General features: G+C 40.7%; 1 protein-coding gene across 13 annotated transcripts in view; it reads right to left on the reverse strand.

Moving 5' to 3' along the window:
- BBX (BBX high mobility group box domain containing) overlaps positions 1–23,586 on the reverse strand; it is a 147,281-nt gene that overhangs the window by 120,894 nt on the left and 2,801 nt on the right. For 10 of the 13 annotated variants that reach the window (XM_030471466.1, XM_030471460.1, XM_030471458.1 and 7 more), the window contains exon 2: positions 22,624–22,696. Coding sequence is in view for 4 of the 13 variants with exons in the window: in XM_030471454.1 (XP_030327314.1) it covers positions 22,624–22,696 (73 nt within the window). In the remaining 9 variants the exon portion in view is untranslated. Of the gene's footprint in view, positions 1–15,470; positions 15,558–22,623; positions 22,697–23,165; positions 23,262–23,586 lie in introns of those variants that run through there. The other 3 variants (XM_030471463.1, XM_030471459.1, XM_030471461.1) reach the window with 3 other exon arrangements.

Genomic DNA, 23,586 nt, shown 5'->3' on the forward strand with positions numbered 1-23,586 from the left:
TGCTGACTTACTTCTGTATTTCACATACATTCCCAGGGACTCTAGTTTTCCATTACAGCTTCTCTGAGAAAAGGCAGAATTTCCTAAAAGAAATAAGGAAGGGCAAAAATTCTACCCTGAGCACCAAAGGCAAGACGCTTATCCTTCCCATTCCTATAAAACCCTCTAAGAAGCAATAATATCGCCAACTAGTTGTCACCTTCAACTGCAACAATACTTAGGATCAAAATAAATACCAAGTTAATTGAATCATAATTTCCTAAGAGAAGGTACTGTTTTCAACATCCAGTGCTATAAAAGAATTCCATAAACAGGATTTGCAACCTGCTAGTGTAAGAAGAGTTGTTACTGCAGCCTAACCAGATTTTGCATCTTGAAGGAATGTCCAAGATGTGCCCTCACTGCACCGATAGCCAGTGACTGGCCCCAAACGCTCCAGCTGGTTTCAGCAGCCCTACGCTCCTAGACACACAAACCTGATTTAAACCAGCTAATCGAGTACAAGGAACTTTAACTACAGCGGCACAGTGCAGCTCTGCATGAGTTAATTTACCCTTACTTAGCACAAGTTAAATCACTGAGCTTCACTCTATCACTGCCAAGCCACTTCTGAAACTTGTTCTACCTTACTGAAAGCACACTCAGGTAATTACAAAACACAGTGGTCTACAATGCAGACATACCCTTAAGGTTTGAGATTATGCCAGTTTTATCCGTAGGTTGGGTTTTAAAATGCTACATTTTAACAAGGTGCTTCTAAAAAGTTGGTAGTAAATGATCTTTTGAGTTTTTCTTTAAAAGACCCTATATACTGCACAGCCAACTCTCTAGATCTCAAAATCCCTCAAATTCAATCACAAATCCGCCTTGGGAGGGATGCAGAAAACTCTTAGCTTTGCTAGTAAACAGGCAGGATATATTTGCCTGTTTGTCTGGCTGGACTCTTTGGTTGAGTTGGGCATTCACCAGAGGCCAGCGATGCCCTGCATTCCCAAGGAGGTCATGGAGAAGAGAAAGCACTCAGCACCTCAGTAGGGGAGCTGGTGGATGGGATGCCTCCAATTGTCCCTGAATTAACTAAAATCAACAGAATGGTTGAGACATTTAAACGGGGTTTGGCAGATAGGGAGGGAAGACCCTGGGTTTCCTGGAAGAAGACACATTGGAAAGGCACATATCCTGTGTAGTCCTCTTCACCTCCCACCTCCATTTCCTCTAGTAATATTGTAATTAATTTGGAGTTATACAGCAATTGCCATCAACTATTTAGTAATATTTACTAAGCCTCCCAGTACACTGTAACAATTTTAAGTATGCCACAAAGCAGATACCTCTCATGATCATTTATTTATCACTGCTGAGAAACAGCACCCAGCATCCACTGTTGTCTAGAAAGCTACCACTCTGCCCAGTAAGACATGTGTCACCACACACTCTGAAGCCTTTTTCTGTACTGACTCTGTGGTCAAATTAAAGCAAGCTGCTTGCAGTACTCTTTATATGCTTGGAATTACCACAATCAGTGACCTTTTGTGCAAAAATAAACTTAAGACTCAAACTTTGCCTTGCTATAGTATTCCAAATGAGCAGTGGTAGCAAATTCTCTGCAAGCCACATTAAGCTCCACATTTGTGGCATAGAGCAACTACACTTTAAGAACACTGTTGAACACAGACACCCTAGCAATACATGATCCCCCATCTTAAAAGTTTAAAACTGATTTCTTTCATCTTATTTACATATCAGTGTATGGGGTGTTTTTCAGTATTTCAAGGCAACATAATTGACACGTTGCTTCCAAGTCGTAATGGGAACAAGGCATCTAACTCATTCCCATGACTGACAATTTCAATGTCAGACAATGTCAGACAATTTCAATGACAGATACAGCTAAGTTTGTTTCAATAAGCACCAACTGCTCTAATAATTCACAGCTGATAGCCATTTCATTTAAATACTGATAATCCAGTCTTATTGGTACATAACTGTGTAAATCATGCACCTTTTCAACTGCACAGAACAGATGTCAGTGGTGTGCTCATCAAATGCTGAATCCTCACTTATTTACTTTCCTAATCATTATTTTAGGATTTTTATGTAAGAACTAAATTTCTTTTCCAATTAGAGGCAAGTGAAAGGTGTAACCATTGGAAATCACAACATTTTAATTTTGAAATTCTAAGAACAATCTGATTGCATCCACTAAAATTGTTTAAGTCAGTTAAGTCAGTCTAACAACATAACCTTTTGTTTTCCTAAATTTCATGCATTCCTGCAAATAGGGATATAAAAAGAAATGCTTCTGAAACTCCCATATTTTGGCAAGACAACAGTAATTGCTACTCCTTTATGGCAGCTGCTGAAAACACTCATCTCTACATCTTGTTCTGTCACTCCTGTCAGCCAAAACAAGGTGTAAGTACTTTACTAGACAATACATGCTAGTGCTACAGGTCTGCAAGTCACTACAGAATTAACTTTAAATAGTTTTAACCTGCTTCCATTACTGCTAGAAAAAGAAACAACACTATTTCATACTCAGGCAAGGAAGAATTTTCACTCAATTCACCTCATATGCCTATTCCAGATATCCTCATCACAAATGTTTAGATTGTTTTTCTTACAGCAAAATGGGAAGAAATTGACACTAAGTTGGATGAGAGAAACAGAAATTTTGTGTAAGAAAGAGTTGAATTATTTTTACTCCTAGTATCTGTCTACTGGCTAAGAAAGATACCTATTCTCAATTTCGCCTTAGTCCTACTGAATTGCATTGTCTGTCCACACAAACACAGTTGTCCGAATTCCCAAAGATACCTGGCTAATATCAGATCTGTCCTCTCATTCAAAATATACAAATGGACATTTACTGATTTAAAATAAAATCCCGTAACACAAATCAAGGATTCACAAGTCTCAAAACTAATACACTTTGTGGTCCACTGAACTGGGGCCAATCACTTCATCTTACTACTGTTTTGTTCAGTCACTTGTGTCAACTAAACTCTTGAATTCCACAGATTTCTTGTAAGGCAGGCCAGAGAGATTTTACAAAAATGAGACACTTGGAACTCAAAGTGCAAGGTCAAGCAAGTACATGTAGATAACCATAGGTCCTGAATCACACCTTCGATGAGACATACTTGATTACCCCTCTTGTTCTTTTACAGTGCTTTACATCCTGATCACAGACTGTTTCAGGAGAACATTGACCATCATCAGGTAAGTGGAAACAAAAGCAAGAAAAAGTGAAACAAGAATTCCAGCAGCCAAAGGAAAGATCGGAGGACTGGAAAAAGAATAAATTTCAGCCTTACGCTCTGTATACTAGCCAACACAGTCTCACTGGTTAGGATGAACTATTTTCATGACTTACAACAATCCTCAAACTTGGATAGTCCTAAAGCCACTCTGATTCTTCAGAGTTACTAAAGAAGAACACCCCTATGGCCTCGCTGGAGAAGCAGAGAATTCCTTTACTTCCACAGTCCCTCAGCCCTGGCTGCTGTGTCCCACCTCGTGATCAGTGTTCCCATGATGTCAAGGTGAGTTTGCAAGTCAGAGGTGCTCACTGCCAATTTGTTAAACTCTGAACCTCACACACCAGCAAGCTCCTGCATGGCTTCATCCCTGCTCTCCTTTCACAGATATGATACGTATTACAAGCAAATTACCACCAACAAGTGAAAATAAAGGACCTTTTTGTTGACAAAGTAAGAATGCTTGAACTTTCTCTTTTGAAATAAAACTCTTGGGGATAGGATCTTATTCATTTGCCCACATTATTCAGAAGCCAAAGAAACACCTACACAAGGTATGGTTTTGAAATTCTGGTCTAACTTGCTCATGATTCAAATGCATGTAACTAGCAAAAACAGTTTATTACCTTTACTTTCCTTCAGACCACAGACCTAGTATAGAACAGTTAGCTCCTGCCACCTTGTGGGACTCCACAGATTTCCCTGAAAGCTTGTTTCAGTAGCAAGCTAGTCAGTTAAAACAAATAAACATTCAGGAGTTACTTTCCTTGTGTTTCACCGTGGTGAATGTCAAAACAAGAGAAATATTTATGGAGAGGGTATGGCATTTTGAATATTTTTAGGTTCAATATTCCTAGCATGGTTTAAATAGCTGAACTGCCCCTCTACTCTGCTCTTGTGAGACCCCACTTGGAGCACTGTGTGCAGTTCTGGTCTACTGAGCATAAGAGGACAGGGAGCTGTTGGAGCGAGTCCAGAGGAGGGCCACGAGGATGATAAGAGGGCTGGAGCACCTCCCGTATGAAGACAGGCTGAGAGAGTTGGGGCTGTTCAGCCTGGAGAAGAGAAGGCTGCGTGGAGACCTCAGAGCAGCCTTCCAGTATCTGAAGGGGGTCTACAAGGATGCTGGAGAGGGACTCTTCATTAGGGACTGGGGTAACGGGTTCAAACATAAACAGGGGAAGTTCAGGTTAGATATAGGGAAGAAGTTCTTTACTGTGAGGGTGGTGAGGCACTGGCACAGGGTGCCCAAAGAAGTCGTAAATGCTCCATCCTGGCAGTGTTCAAGGCCAGGCTGGACGGGGCCTTGAGCAACAGAGTCTAGTGTGAGGTGTCCCTGCCCAGGGCAGGGGGGTTGGAACTAGATGATCTTAAGGTCCTTTCCAACCCTAACCATCTTATGATTCTATGATTTAGTAATCTTACAGAGGGTGTTTTAAATATCTAAAAATCTGTCAAGAATCCTAAGTTTTGGAAGCTGATGTATCCAGGTTTAAAATAACACTATGATCAAATACTTGTCACCAGTAGTAAATTTCACATATTTGAAACAGATTCCACACAGAAATAATATGAATTTAGGCTGAAAATCCTCGCAGTCAGGTACAATTTTAGAACTCAATAATAATCTCAGTCTTATAAGGAATTATGTATGTGCATAATTTAATATGGTGACACACATCTAGTTGTCCCAAAAGATCTGATTCCATGTGATTACTTTTGAACTGCAATTTGACTTCCTACTTTGTTTTTCCTCTTCTCATCCTCCTCCACCCCATCATACATGGCCCATAAGTGAAGTTCTCTAAAGAAAATGAGACAGTTGGACTAGAAGATCTTCCTCAACACAGTAACAGGCAGGTGAAGATCCATGGATCTCCATCCTCATGTCTTACATGTTGTCTGCTGCCCCTCAGACAGGTAACTCATTACACCTACTTTGTGGAGGTGCAGAAAGACAACAGCAACTGCAAACAATAGAGAAAAGATGGTTCTTTTTTTATTTAAACAAAACCTCTGCTGCTCCAGATCTCAAAAATGAAAAAGCACAGAGGAGTGCATATGATGTGACTCCATGAACCTGACCAACAGCCTCCATGGACCCTCTCCTTTCAATTCTTCGAGCTAAGCTATTTGTTACAGGTGCATAGAAATGCAAGAAGAGATAGGGAGCACTTCTTTCCCTCCATCATCCCACAACGACTTCACTGAACCTGGTGGACATCTACAGTGCTGTGTACCTGATGCCAACTGCAGCAAACTTAGCTCCTTCAAACTTCCTTCTTGTAAAGGAAAAATAGTCAACAGGCTCAAAACAGGAACAGCTCTTCCCAATGTCACAAGCAAATCATCTCTAGTAAAGGCCTCAGTAGTTCATAAATAAACCCAAGAACAATAACTACAGATCCACAGCCAAAGGAAATAGAACAGGAATGTCCTCTTTCATCCAAAAGCAGAATGTATTTTTGCTGAAGAGTGAAACAATGACAAAATGCCAGGCAATGAATCAAGTTGGCCCAGTATACCTGTGGGACAGAAATTTTGTGTTCTTGAATAAAGTTTTGTGATCTCACAAGCTTCCCTGGTAACTTCTCAAGTGGGGTTGTCTCTGTTCATTATAATATTCCCCACCTTTTTATCTCCCCCTATATACTCTTAAAAGTCCTAGCAGATATACAATTGACTTAGAAGCCAAAGTTCAAGAGGTGTCCATGACAACCTCTGACCACACCTCAGCTCCAGTATTGAGAATCCCTCCCAGACTGAGTTGTGCCTGTGTCCTGACTGTCTAAAGACTCCAAAATGTTCCTCACAGTTGTCCTTACCCATCCCAATCTCTACTACAGGAAACACAGAGAGACAAACAGGCAGGAAGCTCTAGAAGAGCTCTCAATCTGGATAAGCAGGGAATCAGAGTGGCAGGGCATAGCCTACTCAATTCCAATACAGCCAATACTTTGCAAGGACAGCCCAGGTACCCCTATACTCTCACCTCACCCTGGGTTATTAAAAATATAGACATCTCCTCGTCACGAGCTATTTGGTTCAGCTTCTTCCCTGTTCTGGAGCACGATGATGTTCAGTCAGTCTCACTGTAACTGCAGACATGTTAAGAGCTACCTTCAGTCCTTGGCTATAGAGAAAAAGAAATAGTACGCACTAGCACCAGAATCAATCAGATCCAACACCCACTGCAGGTCTCAATGACACTACAAAGCACGAGAGGAAAATACTAGCACCCTACAAGAAATTTAATTTTGATGCAACTGAATCATCCTGCCGTATCCTCTCATTCCCATTTTATTTCTCTACTAGTCCTCTATTCTGCATTATTACCAATGCAGCAGAAAGATCCCTGAGCTAACTTTCTGCTTACCTACATGCCCACAGCAGTCCTACTGCAGTACCAGGGAGTATTCTTCTATCCTTACTCTTCAGCATGGTTCAAAACCAGCAGCAGCATAGATACATTTCTCATACCCCAACTAGAAGTCTTCCTCTTGGCAAGTGTAACTTTGTTGGACCTGATAGTAACAAAACTCCCTAGCAGCAGCAGCAGCAGCAGAGTGAAAAGTACCTGACAATTTTCAGCTCTCACTGTTGTCCACAGCATTCTGAACACCAGCAGAAAAAAAGAACTTTGCTTAAAGTTGCGAGTTCTCTAAGGAGCCAGGAGCATCTGGTCCAGGTCAAGGAAACGTCATGGCACAGCTTCAGCCTGGTTCCCATCTGAAACACTACTCCTTAGCTGTCAGCCTAAGATTTGTTTCACTTTTTCTCAGAATATTTATTTTTCTGCAAAAACATTATTTGACTTTTGCAAACTTTTGTTGAGGGAACTTTCCACGCAGTTACATAAATTAATTACTTTATTCATGTATTAACTGGAGGAAGAAGCATAAAAAACACAAACAAACAAACCACACCACCACAACTGGGCCACTTACCCCCTTCTGGTTTTATTTTATCTATACCCTTATTGATCTCCTTTCCCTGTAAACCTTACATTTTAAGGCAAAAAGAGGGAAGTTCTGAATGCAACTGTCTCTTTCTTGAGAAACACCTCTAAAAATCACTCAGGTTACAGAATTTACAAGCTTCTGTACGTAGCAAGCCTGATCAGATTTCCAAGAGGAACCTCACTGCTTCATAAACTGGAATTCACAATCAGATCCATCTTCACCAATTGTTTCATTGATGCCAAGCCACAACAGCTGACCCAGAACTGTGCACGTGCCCAAGGATCTGTGCCAAAATGTCTTAGAGCAGGATCAGGTCCCTGTAAGATTAGCTGCATGTAAGGCTTCAATCCTGCAACTGCAATAGCTCAGGGAGACTGCTATGACAGACGCACTGCAGAACTGGGCCCTAAAATAATCAAGCATATAAAGATCTTTGTCCTCTCCACAACTGAAGCACAATTCTTAAAAAACAACCACACAAGAAAACTTTTGTATTTGTGAAATAAAAATCAATTCTTAGGATGACCAGCAGGACCAGCATTCTTCAGGCCAAGCTCCTTAAGAGCTATGGGCTGTTTAGCCATTTTTTTGTTTTGTTGGGGGTTTTTTAAAGTTGTTTTTCAAGTCAGGTTTTTTTTTGGGGGGGGAAGGAAGATAAATATTTTTATTCTAGTAATCTGTTATCATCTCCTACATGGCTCTCGCCTTAAAGATAAGCCCAACACAGGAAAAACTCAGTCCAAAAGATTCAAGTTCGACAGCATTTAAAAAAGGTCAGTCGTTAAAAACCCTGATAGTGCTGGCTGGAACTGCAGAGCAAGGATGGGGATAACTCCCTTGGGATCTACACATTTTTACTTATTATCTCCTTAGCTTGCTATCATTTTATTTCACAGTATAGCACACAGATGGCTGGATCTGACATCAGAAGGTGAACAAGGTATTAAGAACTTTTCTGTGAAATCGAGTTCTGGTATGCTCAAGACCATGTAACAACTGAGAAAGTGGAACATGCTTAAAATCCTAGGTTGGCACAGCAGTCCACAGCTCTGAACAGTACCAGCCTAAGAAAAGAAAGCACGAGATCTATGGATTCCCAGTCTAATCTGCTTTAAAAGATAGCCATTAGACTTCCTTGTTATGAACTACAATGAAACTGCAAAGTTTAAACTTGGGACCTGAACTACAAAGTGCTTCACAAAACCCCACATTGCCACGATGCCCACTTCCTTCCAGGCCACTTGTGCCAATCCTTAGAGCACAAAGCTCAAGCTGGGGAGCCGAACTGAACACTCAAGAAAAAATGTAAGCGCAGCCCAAGCCTGGCCTATGAAGCCCTTTTGAGAAGTAGGACATTTTAGCTCATGCCTGGAACCAGCATAAATACATTTCCATCACCTTCACACATCTCAGACCGCAAACATGATTATAAATCCTTGCAAAAGTCACTTTCAGAGGAGTAGGAAGAACAATATTCACACAGCACTGAGATAAGTAGAGACCCTGGGTTGCAAGAGAAAAACACCAGGTCCAAAAGCTCTGACCTGCAAGGTTATGTTTCTATCATGTAACACAAACTCCTACATGTAAAAGAATTCTGAATTGAACTTGGATACTAACAGATTTGGTAAGTTTACAAATATTTAACCAGTAAGCCTGAAATTGATAGATAGCAGTTCATTACCATTTTTTTTTCACCTGCCAATATGGAAAAGTAATATATACACATACACAGGCTGGATATTTTAGTAACAAAGAGATAACTGGTGTAATAAATTCAACAGTGGTCTAGAAACTTGCAGGAAGTTCAGGAGTTCTCCACTTGGTTCTGCCACCAGCCATCTGGTCTTACCTGAACATCCCTGGGTCTACTCTGCAATCTGCAAAACGGAGGTGGTAACACTGGTTCTGAAATGTTTGTAAAATGTAGTTAGTTGATGCCTGTAAAAGTACACAATAGGAGAGCACAGTGTTATTATACCCTAATAATGTGCTGTTTAACAAAACAGGTAAGGCATAAATGAAAACACCACCTGTGTTCTACAGTGCACAATCTTAAAGACTTTGTTTATATACCTGTTTAGAAAGTGAATTGTTTTGACTCTCTAGTAGGATAGAATGCTAAAAGTCAATCTGAAGTCCACCTCTCTAGACAAAGGAGGCATCACTTCTAGATCTTCACAAACATTAAATGAAACTGAACCTCAGTGTAAAATTTTCTCCAAGTATTATAACACCACCACAATTAATCCAACTGCTATTTTACCCTGACAAAGCCAACACATGGCAATTAACAAAAAATCAAATCAAATAAAATCTGGGCAACTTTCCTCAACTTTCTGCCCTGCTACTCAGTACCAAGCTTTACTTCCAGAGATCACACAACACTTTAGAAAGGAAGAAGCCATCACCATCCCAAGTTTGTAAATGAGTTTGTAAATGGAGAAACAGAGAGAGGAAGAAAGAGGAAGTGATCTGCTGAGATCGTGAAGCAAGTTAATGGTAAAAACTGCAGCACGAGCCAGCACATTTTTTTCCTGTTCCATCCAGCACAATTTTCACCCTTTGCCAGAACCCTAGAAGGAAGTGCTAACCTTTCATTTGCTTGCTAAAATATAAGTGCAGAGTTGGAATGCATTTTCACCCATCCCTCTGAATATATTTGAGTTTAAATAGTAAAATGTACTAGATACAGCATTGAGTATGCCCCAGGTCATATTTCAAGAAATTCATTCAATGACTGGGGCACATTTTACTAGAAACTCACTCCAAGATCACTCTTCTTCACTCCTAGCACCACCAGAAGATAATTTATGCATTATTCTATGAGTTTGCCTACCTTAGAAAATAATCTTGTTTCTGCTATACCAGAACACTATGGCACCAGGATACTAGCCTATACCAAGACAAGGACTTTCGTGCATGCATGCTTTACTTCCACACCAGTTGTTACACCAGCATGCATTGAAGGGCAAAAAGCAAGCTTACAGAAATGCAAGCACACCCTTGTGAAAGGGATTTTACTGCTTTTTTTGGTCTTTGTAGCTGAGAAAGTTGTAGTAGAATAAAGGTACACTATGCCAAGGTTACTATATCCATGCTCATACTTTCACCCACATCTGTACAACAGTAAAATTCACACCAATCACCAGTATCATCACACAGGTAAAGCACAGAGAATCTTTAAAAAAATCCTCAGTGAGATTCGTGAAGGTTTTCTTACAAGTTAGAATTTGTTTCCACTAAAGTCAATAGCAAAGTTCCCACCGAACTCAGCACAACAGTGATTAGACCTAATGGGGCATGGCTCCTGGCTAATAGCGCAGCTCCTTTTTGGATGGGAGGTGGGAGAATCACACGTATGGTCAGTTGCCCCTGCCACTTTCGGGGGTGTGGGGGAAGTAGTACCTGGGAAACTGATAGAATCTGTTTTGCAGACAGTGAATAATACATCCACTACTTTGCAAAGGACATTCCCCTGCAGCTTACCTTGCACAAACTTGGAGTGCCTGGGCTAAGGGAGTGCACCTGCCTTTCCACTCCCTCTGTGCTTGGCTAGAGCTGCCATGAAAGCAGACTGCTTGGCAGAGGCACTAGTTTGGTTCAGCACTAGCAGAAATGCTTCTCGTTGTGAAGATACGATTTTCTAGAAGTTCCCAAGTACAAATTCGTTCCAAGAAAAAGACTGGCCTATTATCTAAATATGGACTGTTGGTAGGATTATTTCAATAAGTTGATCCATCTGACTAACTCTCCAAAGCAAAGGCAAAAAAGTGAGCTTTAGCTGCAGTGACTGGACCAAACCCCCCTCCCCACAAATAAGAAACAAAAAGGAGTGAGAGTGTCTCGCTCTCCCATGAAGTGTCACTGATGTAGTTAGAGCAGTATTTTAATACTGCTCCTAGCTGGTTTTGCCACAATCTTTGTGACTAACGCAGCCAAACTCAGCAGCCTCAGTGGAAGCGCACAAGCTCACACCAACTCTGAATTCAGACTACAGTGAATTTTATATCCAGATTTTTCAGCCTGACCAGTAGCCCCTTTCAGTGCAACCTAGCAGGAGAATTCTGCTAAGCATATGCTGAGTAACAGGCTTCTCTGAGACATCTCAACAGAACATCCTCAAAGATACCAATTCTCCTGATAAAATCTTGGCTCAAATACTTATTTTCAGAAAGGAAAGAAAGCCTCAATATTTCACAGTCTAAGGAGGAGGGGAAGCAAGTTAGAACAAGAATAGTTCAATCCAGTGGAAATGCAGTAACTATAAAATCAGTTGAATTAGTAAAGCATTCTGTTTAAATACTTATGCTAAACAAGAGCTAATTGTTTTAGGGCAGCTTCATAAAACATGAATGCTTCAGCAATAAACAGCTTCCATCAGAAAAGTTGCCTAAATACACACCTACTTTATTTTCTTATTGATGTTGTACCAAATGTATGTGAAAATTAAAATGATGACCCTTTCAGCATGAGTGATTCCTCTTACTTTGGCTTGTTCTCTTCTTAAGAAAAGGAGTAGGTAATACTCAGTAATTTAACCATTTCAAATTTTTACTGAAGGTTTTTGGGTTTTTTCCCCCTTTTTAAAAATTGACTGTTTTAAACATTTGTGACCTACAATAGCATTTTGACCTTTGCTTCGATTTCCTTCTAATTTCTATTTAGCTTTCTAATCTTATCTTTTCATATTTACTTATACAAGACCACAACAACTGTTGAGACTTTGAATACCCTATACATTTGATACGAAAGAATATGGAAAAACAGGACAAAGACAGGATCACAAAAGCTGTGTTTCTGCTGGGGACAGAAGGCCACAAAAAACACTTCTTGAAGTGTGTAACTCCTCCTTTGGGGAGGCGGGGGCAAAATTGCAATATATGAGTAGTCTGTGTAACTGTGCCACCACGCTTCAGGCGCACTCCACATTTCTGAGCACAGCCCTTCTACTACCTGAGGTCTAACTCTGCATTCCTCATTGGTCACAGGTACTGCTACACAGTTCCCCTGCTGCACAAAAGCTGTGTGGAGCTGCAGAGTCAACACGTTATCAAACTCTCTGACTCTGCCCAGATGCTATTAATATTTTGGTAGGGTGGGGGTTAGAATTCTTTACCTGTGTTAGCCCACAGAGTTGCTATGACATATTTACCAATTTTTTTTTCCTTTTACTCCTTCTTCATTTCATACGCTGTTAATACATTCAGTATCTAGTAACCAACTTGCCTTCACTTTTTGGTTTCTGGACACCAGTGGTGCTGAAAGTTATGAAGTCCACTCTCAACCACAACAGCCAGTCACATGCCACATAGTCTAGAGGGAAACTTGCAACAGCAATTTCAAAATAACAACTTTTTTTTTTTTAATGTTAAGTACATATCTGTGTAAACAGACAGATATCTGTTGATCTGTATTTGCTAGAAGCTCAAAAGGGCTCTAGCTCCCTCAAAAAGGAGAAGGTTAATATGAAAACAGTGTCACCTAGTGAGCTATTCTGCATTCCTTAATGATACTGCCCAAGGCATTATTACAAATAAAAAACTGGATAATGGATACTGAAGTCATCTGAAAATATATTCAACTTAAGAGAAAAAGATACAGTTACAGATGAATCCTTTCTGAAGAAAGAAACCTGATCAACATTTCCATCAGGTGTTACTGATGCTAAATGTATTTTAATAAAAAATACCTAATTGTAATTTATCTTTAAATTATGACAAACAAATGTTAAATTCTACTGTAATATTATATAAACTCCATTTATATTAAAGTAAATTGCAAATGTTTCATGTCAAAGCTGTAAACAAAGTTCAAACACTGAACAGGTGAGTCCTCACTGAAGGACAAAGAACAAGTATTACTTTTAGAACTAAGTTACCTGAAAGTAGTAACTTCCACTGCCTTTGCAGAGAAAATATCTTTGCTTCATAAGTCACTTAGTGGAGTTTGGTGTGAAACTGAGAAACTAAAAAAGCAAGATCACTTCATCTTCCTCCTCATCTGAGAAAGCAAAGCAGTTAAGTTTGAGTTCTACTAGTTCTCAAAGCCTGCGTCCAGTGACAGCAGAATAGGTTACCTTGTTAGGGAGAACACTTTAACTTATATTTTAAGTGCAAAATCTATTTGCATTAACTTGTGTGTACATGTTGAGCGTGGCTTCATTAAACAGGACATTTTAAACGCCACAAAGAAAATAAAGAGAAAAAAAAAAATTTGTCATGTCCTAAATCAAAACTTTAACAGTTGCAATCTAAATAAATGCATATAAACCATGTAATTGCTTAGAAAGCGTGCAGCCGTACAATGCATCCTCTGAACTGACAAAAAAGTGGTGCCAAATTTAGGGTAAAGGCTATATTTAGCAACATATTTTAACGGTCATCTACCAATAGAGATTGCTTCAGAGAAAACAAATACAAGAATACCAAAGCAAAATGAGATTAAAAGCACCAATTTAAACCAAGTGTTTATTGACCAAAATCATGACTTAAATCAATTCGATTGGTATAATAACCAGCATGTCCAGGCAGCAGACACGTAAGCATATGTACAGAGGGGCTCACAAGGGGCAGGAATACGAGGTGCAAAAGCCTCCTTGCTTTCAGTGTGCCTGCCCCCCCTTCAGCCCTGCTCAATCTCTGCAAAGCCTGTTAGCGCTCCACAGAACACCATCCCCCACTCAAAGATTTATTTTCCCCCCCGCTTAGTATCCTTGAATAAGAGAACACATACTGTCCTCACTGGAAGACCTGAACTGTGCCCTTCTCTCCTGCCAACGTCTGCATGGGGATGTCTGTGATGATGGCCTCACCTCCCGTTTTGATTTCTCTCTTTCTGCCTCCATTAAGTGAAGAGCAACAGTAAACTTCAAATGCAGCACTGTGGGTCCATCCAGGAAAGCAAGACTGCACACAGAAACTAGATCACCCATGGCACAGAAACCAGCAGGACAAAACAGTGTCTGGCCAGTTTTCTCAGGTGCTTCCCTCCCTGCACTCCAGCATCCTCCCGCTCCTTCAGCCCTGTCACCGCATGGCACAGCGAAACAGAAAGCTCAACAGGGACATCCTTGAGAGTCCGCTTCACTATACAAATAAATAACCCATTTCCTCTAGACACATCTCTCAGGAGGGCAGGATCTTCCTTTGCTGATTAAAAACAAGGAAGACTTCACAGGCATGCAGGCCTAAAGCTTTGTTTGAAGCTCCCACCTGAACAACAGGCCAGCCCTGAGTAACGGCAAGCTAAGCTATCCCCAAACTTGCAACTGAGCATCCAGATCCCTTCAACAGCTTCATCTGAAGGAAGCTGGTGGTCCAGGCTGTGGCAAGGGCCCTCACAAGGTAACATTTTGCCTGGGTCACTTTTCACCATAGACCTTATTCACCTTCTGCTGCTTTGGTACCCAATGCTGAGATGAGACAGACAAGCACAAGCAAGCACATACAAGAAATGCAAGGGAAATACTGATTTACTACCAAGGGAAACACTTAAGAAATAATTTTCGCCTCACACACACACAATTCTCTCTCATATTAATGGGAAACAGACACATTCAGCCAACCATTACACTCAGCTATCTATAAATTACTTCCCTCATTTAAGGTTTCCTATACTAAGAAATAAAGTTAAAAACTTCCTCCCCTTGCTCTAGTTCTGACACTTGTGTTCTTTATTTAGTCCAACAGTTTTAAAAGAATGGCACTGGAGCTTCTGCTTACTCTTTCAGTACTGGAACCCATTTTTAATCAATAGACCAGAGGAAATAAATCGTGAATAGTTACCTACATTACTGTATTTGCTACCGGTTTTGTCATTTTCCATTTTGCAGACACCAAATTTCCCCCCTATAAACACCTCTGTTTCTCCAAAAGCAGCTGGAAATTAATGATGCTATTTTTTTCTTATTAATTCATATGCCATAGCTCTGTAATCAGTGCTGGATCATGCTGCAATTTTGCATACTTGTTTCAAAATATATTATGAGCACTTGATGACTGATGTTTAATACAATGTATGAAAGAGTATCTCAAACAAATTAGAGGGAAGAAATACAAATAAAGACACTTAAATAAGAATTACAGACATATTCAAACAAGAAGTAAACCCTGTAACTCACAAGTTTGTGGCACGGAGCACCCTCTGATAAGAACTAAGCCAGGCAGGAAGTCTGCACTATTCAACATGAAATCTGGGTATAAAGAAAACTTTTGCAAAGAGAAAGAACATCTGAAGCCAGACTCACCAATGAAGTGGAGGTGATAATGCCACTTCTTTTCAAGTCTATCTTCAACCACTGATGTGCAGTACATCAGAATGCTTTGATTGCCCAGCCACACAACCAACTTGGGAAGCAAACATGAACGAAATGGCATACGTGTCAAAAGATGTACCATCTACCAAATGGCATTCTCACACTTTATGCTCTTCTAGCCTCTTCTGATTTATGGGAGCTCTACATGTTTCGGCAATGTCTCTATTCCTATCCCTTCCTGCATTGCTTATCATCAGGTAAGGGACTGCCTATAAGCTTATGCACTGATCACAGAGTACAACGGCTGTATGACCCTGGCACGACTATTTGCATATCAATAATTAAGAATGATGTGAAATCTGCAGCTTTCCTGATGAATTAAAGACCACCAGAAACTTCAGCCGGTGGATATGCAAAGGGGTGCACATTGCTGATGCAGCTCCGGTTCTGGCTTTTTGTTCAGGAATGCAACTGCACAGCTATAGCTGCAGGATTGAGCTCTTCAGTAGTCAGGACAAGATACATGGATGTTCCTGTACTTCACCCCATAAGGAAGAAAATAAAAATCAAAATCAGCATGATGTTGCTAACTGTAGATCACTGTAGGCGTGATGCAGCTCAAAGACCACTTCTGGAAAGTAAATCAAAACATGGCCAACCACAAAAATGCCTTTTTCATCAACCTGGCAAAAGAAAGCAACTTCCTCCCAACTTTCACAGACAGATTTTAATGCAGAACATCGAAACACTTCAGCTCCACTGACTTTCGTGGAATTACTTCACACTGAAGAGGCTGAAATAAGATAAAAAAATACCAAGTTCTCCCCCATTCTTTCCCAGTGGTTTTCTTTATCCAGCTCCATCTCCAAATCTCTCGTGATGTCTTTCTCTTAAATATTGCTTTGACAACCACAAAATAACGCATTCCCTCACATGCACAAACAAAAACCTAGGATTATTTGCTTCATAAAAGAACACACAGGCTGAAGAGTGAAGACTTACTATTCTACCACAGGCGATATAATCCTAACTATTATCGTGCAACATGCTTTACCCACTGCTATTGCTGGGTAACTCCTGATTGTGTAGGACATGGGTATGGATGAAAAACAAACAAAACAGAAAAAACAAACCCAGAAGACAGACAGCTTCTGACAAGGCATATGCTTAAGTCTTTATGTAGCTGGCATAAAAAGCACACTGGGGAAAGAACTGAAAGGTATAGGTTGAAAGCCATCAGCCCAACAGCAGTGAAATACTGCCTGGCACACCTGGCAGTACGGTGTAGTTGCTAATCCATGACCCAGCCCACCAGAGGCCCAGGACCAGGTTTAAGCTTTCCTCGCTTGAATCCATCCATGGGCCGGTTCAGCTCTCACCAACCATACCAAGGAGCAGGCCTCTAATGTGTATGCCCAGCCCTGCCACGGGGAACTCTGGGTTTCAGAAGAGCAGGACAAAGCCTCTCCTGAGAGCATGGATGGCAGAAATCTTCCTGCTGCTACACCTGTGTAACAGGAGAGTAACCCCACGGCCAGGCATGCAGTTAGTGTCGTTTCGCCATGTCTCAAAGGAGGCTCCCCAACAATTTGTTACATGTTGCATACATACTGCCTTTCAGAAAGACAAAATAATAAAAAACAAACAAATAAAACAAACAAAAACCACCAAACAGGCAGAGGGAAGACACACCTTCCCACTTCCCCTCGGCAAGGGAAGGTGTAGACAGGACTTGTTAAGCTTCTTGTCGGGAGAGCTTCCACTTGAATTAAGTTCCACAGATCCCATGTTGTGCAAGTCCACTGAATTATTTTTATCTTTGCTGAATGAGCCTCTGTGACATTAAGGGTCAGTAAAATGCCGTTTCTTATTTTCTGCAATTGACACATTTTGTAAAATCTCTTATATCAAAACACCCACGTGGATGATTTCTGACAATAAAAATTCCATGCTTCCTAAGCAACTGATTTTCTTAGTGTAGTCTCATAAAATCCTGTTAACTTTCCTTCCCCTTGCTAAAAATTGTACTTTCTTTGTACTCAGATATGCCTGAAGCTAGTTTATTTTCACATGCTGAATTGTCCACGCTTATAAGGACTTGCTATTACATTATGCATTTGTGTGCTATAAAGTAAAAGGCGCAAACACTGGAAAGTGTCAAAACCATGCTTTTCCTCTTTGTCGGTTCATTTTTTTATGTAACAGAAATTAGAAATGTTAAAAATAATAAAATGCTGCTATCATTGTGAAAATAGTACAATTTGGTATACACTCAGGCACTAAGCATGCTTTACTCCTCAAATACAACTCCTATTTTAAAATCAAAGCCAGCTCATATTCTCAGTAACAAAACACCGGTAATCAGCAAATCTGAAACTCTTACAAGATGAAATATGCTTAACAGGTTTAGAAATGGAAGTTTAAATTAGCAAGTTACCCTATTTATCACAATACTGCCAGAGTGCCAAAGTAGCTGCTTCTGTCAATTCCGTGTTTCGTATGAAAACTAGTTGTGATTTTACATTAGATTACAAATATGAACAATAATTAAAGCAACTGTTTCACATGAACGCGTATTTTAAAAACTTCACTATGAAAACCATTATCCCACTTAATAAAACTAATACAAGTAAGTTTGTGTTAAATAGATCGTGTAATATAATAAACAGTATAATATACAAGCAGCTTAAATACCATGTTTAGTGGCAAAAACTCTTAAGTAAGTTCTCATCCTACTTTAGACTCTCCTGTCAATAAATATAACTAAATTGGAAGTCACTAACTTCACACTATTCTGAAGGTGTTTGGGTTGTTTTTAAAGCAGCATTATGAATGAAAGTTGAGTATTAGCAAAAGATGCCCAACTGGCACAGAATTCAGTGAGACTTCTCACACGTAAAGACAGGCACTTACTAGCAAAGCTTCAGAGCTGTAGTATACGCAAAGGGAAAGGACACAAAACTAAAGATTCAAATGCGGATTTTATTCCATTCCCTGCTAACACTAACCTGCTAAGTGACTGCAGACAAGCCTACACTCCTTCACTGCTTTGTATCTCAGACGCCCAAAACAGGGATAAAAATGGTTGTTCCTTGTTTTGAGGTGTATGATTACAGTATGGCTTATGTATTTGGCCAGACAGACATAAGCACACTAATAAGGCAATGCCTACAACTGCCAATTATTAATAATATCATTGTTATTGAGAGAATAACGTGGGTTGTTTTTTTCTTTTCCAAGCAATGCGATCTAACAGCAGCCCATCAAGCCATTCTTAAAGTAATTTTACGCAGGATCAGGTCTTATCCTTTCTGAAACTGTCAATAAGGGTGACAGCTATAGGAATCTTGTGAAATTTACATGTCCACTAGTACCAGGCTCACCACATGGCTCTCAAACAGAAACACTGTATCATTTCTGATCTTAAAAAATAAAAATAAAGTAATACAAAGGAAGTAAGTCCAAATAATGTTTTGCCATAGAGCAGAACGAAACGGCTTCTGACAATTTCCCCCTAGGAAATGGGGGGAAACGTAGTAAAAGGAAAAGAAATACAGTCAATACTACAGAAGTCAGAAAGCTGACTTTTTCCTGTTTCTTCACAAGAATATTTTGAAATACGTACGGCTATTACTTCAACCCAGTGTTATAGACTCCTAAGTAATAAAGAAAATATAAATTATTAAGGTTACAGTAAGGTAAAACGGTACCCATATTACTTCAAAGCAAACTTAATTCACTCAGGAAAACTGTCCCAATATATGGGCGCCATATGATTTATGGATACAGGAAAGTATCATTAGCCTCCATTTGCAGGTGGCAAAGTGACATACAGCCATGCTTCCAAGAGTAAACTCCAACCCTGGAAGCCACCAGCAGGCAACGGCAATGATGCTGACTCTAGCAGAGGCTGTGGTGGGCTACCCCTGTGGCAGGGCACAGCAAGCCTGACTTGGGTCCAAATTGTGTGAAGTGGCCACTGGTTTTGACTACATCACTCATGAGAAGCTCACACTGCCAGCATGGTGCACAGGCAGAAATTAAACCCAGAGTTTCAGCTCAGTTCCAATTTTAACTGACTGTAAACTAAAGTTGGAACTTTCAGATGAAGAGAGAGGCCTGAATACTACATGTGCCACGTACCACCAAACAAGAGGCAGTGTTTCACTTCCCAGGTGCCCAAATTTCACTGCAGGTGCCTTTACAATCCTCGCAGTACAGCAGAGCCTTGCACACTGCAGGTCTCACCTACCTTACCTGCACCTTCCCCACTGCTACATGCTGTGGAAGAGTAACTCTCCCCAGCTCACGTGGCCAAAATTTCCTTACTTCAAACCACTCTGCTAACAGCTCTATGCCACAAGACTGCTCCACCTAATCCCATGTTGTCTGAGCTTCAGAGATGTTCAGCATCCTCAGCCTGCAGACCACCAGCGGCAACAACCTGGAATAACTTTAAGCTCTGAATGCAAGCAACTGTATCAGCGAATTTAACAAGACTTGTCATCTGCTTAAAGATATTCACATGCTTACAGGATCACAAGCTATGGAACCACTAATTTATGAAGAAAGTGTATTAAGATCATTCTGGATGAAAAAGAAAAATGTTACCTATAAAATAACTGCATGATTTCCTCTGATATTTTATGTGGAAAACTGACATTTAATATCTTTAATTATTCACACAATAGCTATGAAAGAGAAAGGTTTTCTTCCTTGAATGGGAAAATAAACACGGACAAATTCCTCTCACCATCACTCCTACACTCCTACTAAGCCTCCTGCTGAAACCAACGGAAGTTTTGCAGGCAATGGGTTTAGAGAAAGCAGGTCCCCCAAAAAATAAAATCAAAAGCACCGAGGGCAAGCTTCTTAAATAGTTTGAGTTCACCTCAACAGAGAGACCAGGTACATTTCTGCTAAATTATGTTTCTGCTCAAAATGGTTATTCAGCTTGCTGTGCCAGGAGGGACAGTGGTACTCACAGAACTTTTGAGACCATGGGCCAATTTCCGAAACATCCCCAAAGCCCCCTGGCTAGCAGCTCACTCCCTTTTAGCTTAAAGCACACCAGCACTTGTTAAACAAGACCAGAACTCCAGTGTCCCTCCCACAGGTCAAGACTGAATTACTAAACTTCATTCAGTTATTTTACTGAGAATTCTACAATAAATCTTCCCTTTTACCAAAGTAAGAGCTCCCTAAAGTAAATGGAAGTTTCTAGTAATGGACAAATCTAACGGAATCTCTATTCTCCCCTTGACTAGGCACATTGTTTTTATTATCTTCTTTTAAGCTACAGGGAAATCTTTCTCTGCTTCCTCTAAAGCTTCTATTATGCCTTTTTCATCAGAAAGATACCCTACCCTTCTCGTCTTTGTAATTTGTTCATGCCAGTTCAACATCAAGCAAGACCTAAATCTAGTATTATGCACAAAAATCGAGGTCCACTCCTCTTAAAGCTGTGGGCAGATTATGACCACCACTTTGTTTCTAGGATCAAAATTCCAGGCATCTAAAAGTCTTCAACTCAAGAAACTAAAACCAGGTAATGACTGAAGGTACTACCTGAAGGAAGGTCCCTGAATTATTCGTGTTCAGTACTCTTTACTATCACTCCAAATGAAGACAAAGTCCTTGGCACTTACAACACTCTAATCTGACTCTTACCTGAAAACACAGAAAATTAAGTTCAAAAATCAGTGCATTTGGTATTCAGCTCTGAACAACAGTTTGAAGCCTATCTGCCAGCTTTTTAATTTCCCAGTGTGTTTTTATTTTGTAAAAACTGCTGCACCAATGACTCTACACAGAACATGATCCTTGTCAGTAACACTATAAAACTGAAAGCCATGTTCTCCTATGCAACTAGTCTGTCATAAAGAATTTCCGTAATTTAATTTGGTGTTTATACTCTCAGATCTACACATACCAACCTCACTGCCCACAAAATCCAAAAAGCTGAAATTTGGATGTAATTCTACAGGAACTGGAGAACAGGCAGAACCCTCCCTTCGAACCATCTCCCCACAGTGGTTATCCCAGCCTTAAGACTAGCTTTGTGGTCATAATATCACACCGCAACAGCTGCTCCCAACAGTCCCCTTCAAGCCAGCGTGTTTGGGACCATCACTTACTCTATGTCTGCTATACACTGCCTAGAAGAGGTCAAGAGTACATTATTAATCATTCGCATTTATGAGTACTAACCTAACCCCACATACATGTCTTGTCTTGCTTTTAACTCTGTACACAATAGTATCTTCAAAAAAATATTACCTCCCACTCCCCCATTTTGGGCCAGAGGCAGTTCAGGGCAGCCATGAGCGACTGTACAAGAAGCGTTCCAAGTGCATTTATTTTATGTCATCTATGAACGTGACCCCACAAATGTAAAACCTACTCTTTAAACTACTTTAAATGATTTCAAACCCTCCAAAAAGGTGTCGAAACTCTTCCCAGCATACAGATAAAAAAAAGGATGTGTACCTGAAAGCTCACAAATACTAGTAAGTTAGTCACTAAGATTCCTCTTTCAAATTGATAGCCTCCTGCATTAATCAACACCAAAAGAGAAAACAGTAACACAGAAAGAACATGGATAGAATTCTAATTAGCTCTCAGTTTTTATGTTAAAACTGAACCAACTCCTGCTGCAGTAGTACTACAGTTCTGCTAAACTTCTCACTGATTCTTGACCTCCAGAGATTTCCCATTACCCATTTTGTTTACATTTTCCTATTTTTCCTACCACTGAATTTTAAAAGGACTTTACATTCTCATTCAGTTTCTGACCCGTGTGTTGCGCTTTGCATATTCTAGTGTTACTTTGGTTTAAAACTTTTGCCCCAGGTCAATCAGCTGATTATCTTTACAAAACAAGGTTTAAGGAAAAACAAGAAAGGAGAAAAGAAGCGAAGAGAGATCTGAATATGCAGGGTCTTTCAATTTCAGGTTATTCAAACCCACCCCTACATACAAACTTCATTATCTAGCAGTTGCTATGAGCACCTGGAGAAGACATGTTTTTTGAGGCGCTAAAACCTGAACAAGCATCTTCCATGTAAGAAGCGGCAGCACGAGGACCTCTATCTTATCAACAACAACCAAGTTCTTTTTCCATGTGTACAGTTTACATACTTACCCGGGAAGGCAAATGGAAATTACAGACAGATGAAGATGAAGCTGTCTCAATGCCTTTGTCATGTGATAGTGACCTATAAAGTATCAAATAAAGGCACATCATCAGCACACCATGATTTTACAATATTGCAACTCACCGCAACGCCAACGAGAGGAGAGATCCCAAAACTTGAAACTTGCTTCCTTCTCACCCCCGCCCCACCTAAGTTGTCATTATAGCAAGATGATAGTCGTAGGAAACCGTAAGGAACGAACAAAAGATGCATCGTGTCTTTAAAGGGCATCAGGACTGGGCAAATGGAGCAAATGACTGAGTGTGCAGCAGCAGGGTTGGGTTATTTTTCCTCTGTCTCTCTCGTACACACACACACGGATGCATGTTTATGCGCGCAGAGAGACACATATACGTACACACAGGGATGCATCACGTAATTATTTACATACACACAGAGAGAAACACGCACGCATTATCAAAATAAAAGGCACAAAGTTGACCACCATCTGCAAAGGAGGCACACATAACAATAACCCCCGGGAACTTACACAAGTGAGCGATCAATCCCCGCGCGTGGATAAGCCAAACAACGCGAAATTAACAAGAACAAGCTGCCAGACTGCAGGTACGAGATCCACCCGCCGAGACAGACAGACAGCCCGAGAGAGCGAGAGAGAGGGGGACGGACGGACGGACGGAAGGCTGCAACGCTGTAACACAGTTTCAGGTAATGCCCGTTCCCCCCCGGCAGAGCCCAGCCGAGCCGCCCGGAGTCCTGCGACCGCCCAGCCGGCCCCTCCACCGCCGCAGCCCGCGGGGAGAGCGGACAGACCCCCGGCCGCCGCCCGTGCCAAGTGCAGGGCCACCGGAATCCGGGCTCCCGGGTGGGGTGGAAAGAAAAGGTATTAAATATGGAGAGAGACCGCCGTGACCCAGGGCTTTCCCGTCTCCCCCCCTCCCCGAGCCCCC

The sequence above is a fragment of the Strigops habroptila genome, chromosome 2, assembly GCF_004027225.2.
Source record: "Strigops habroptila isolate Jane chromosome 2, bStrHab1.2.pri, whole genome shotgun sequence".
In the NCBI taxonomy this organism is placed as follows: domain Eukaryota; kingdom Metazoa; phylum Chordata; class Aves; order Psittaciformes; family Psittacidae; genus Strigops; species Strigops habroptila.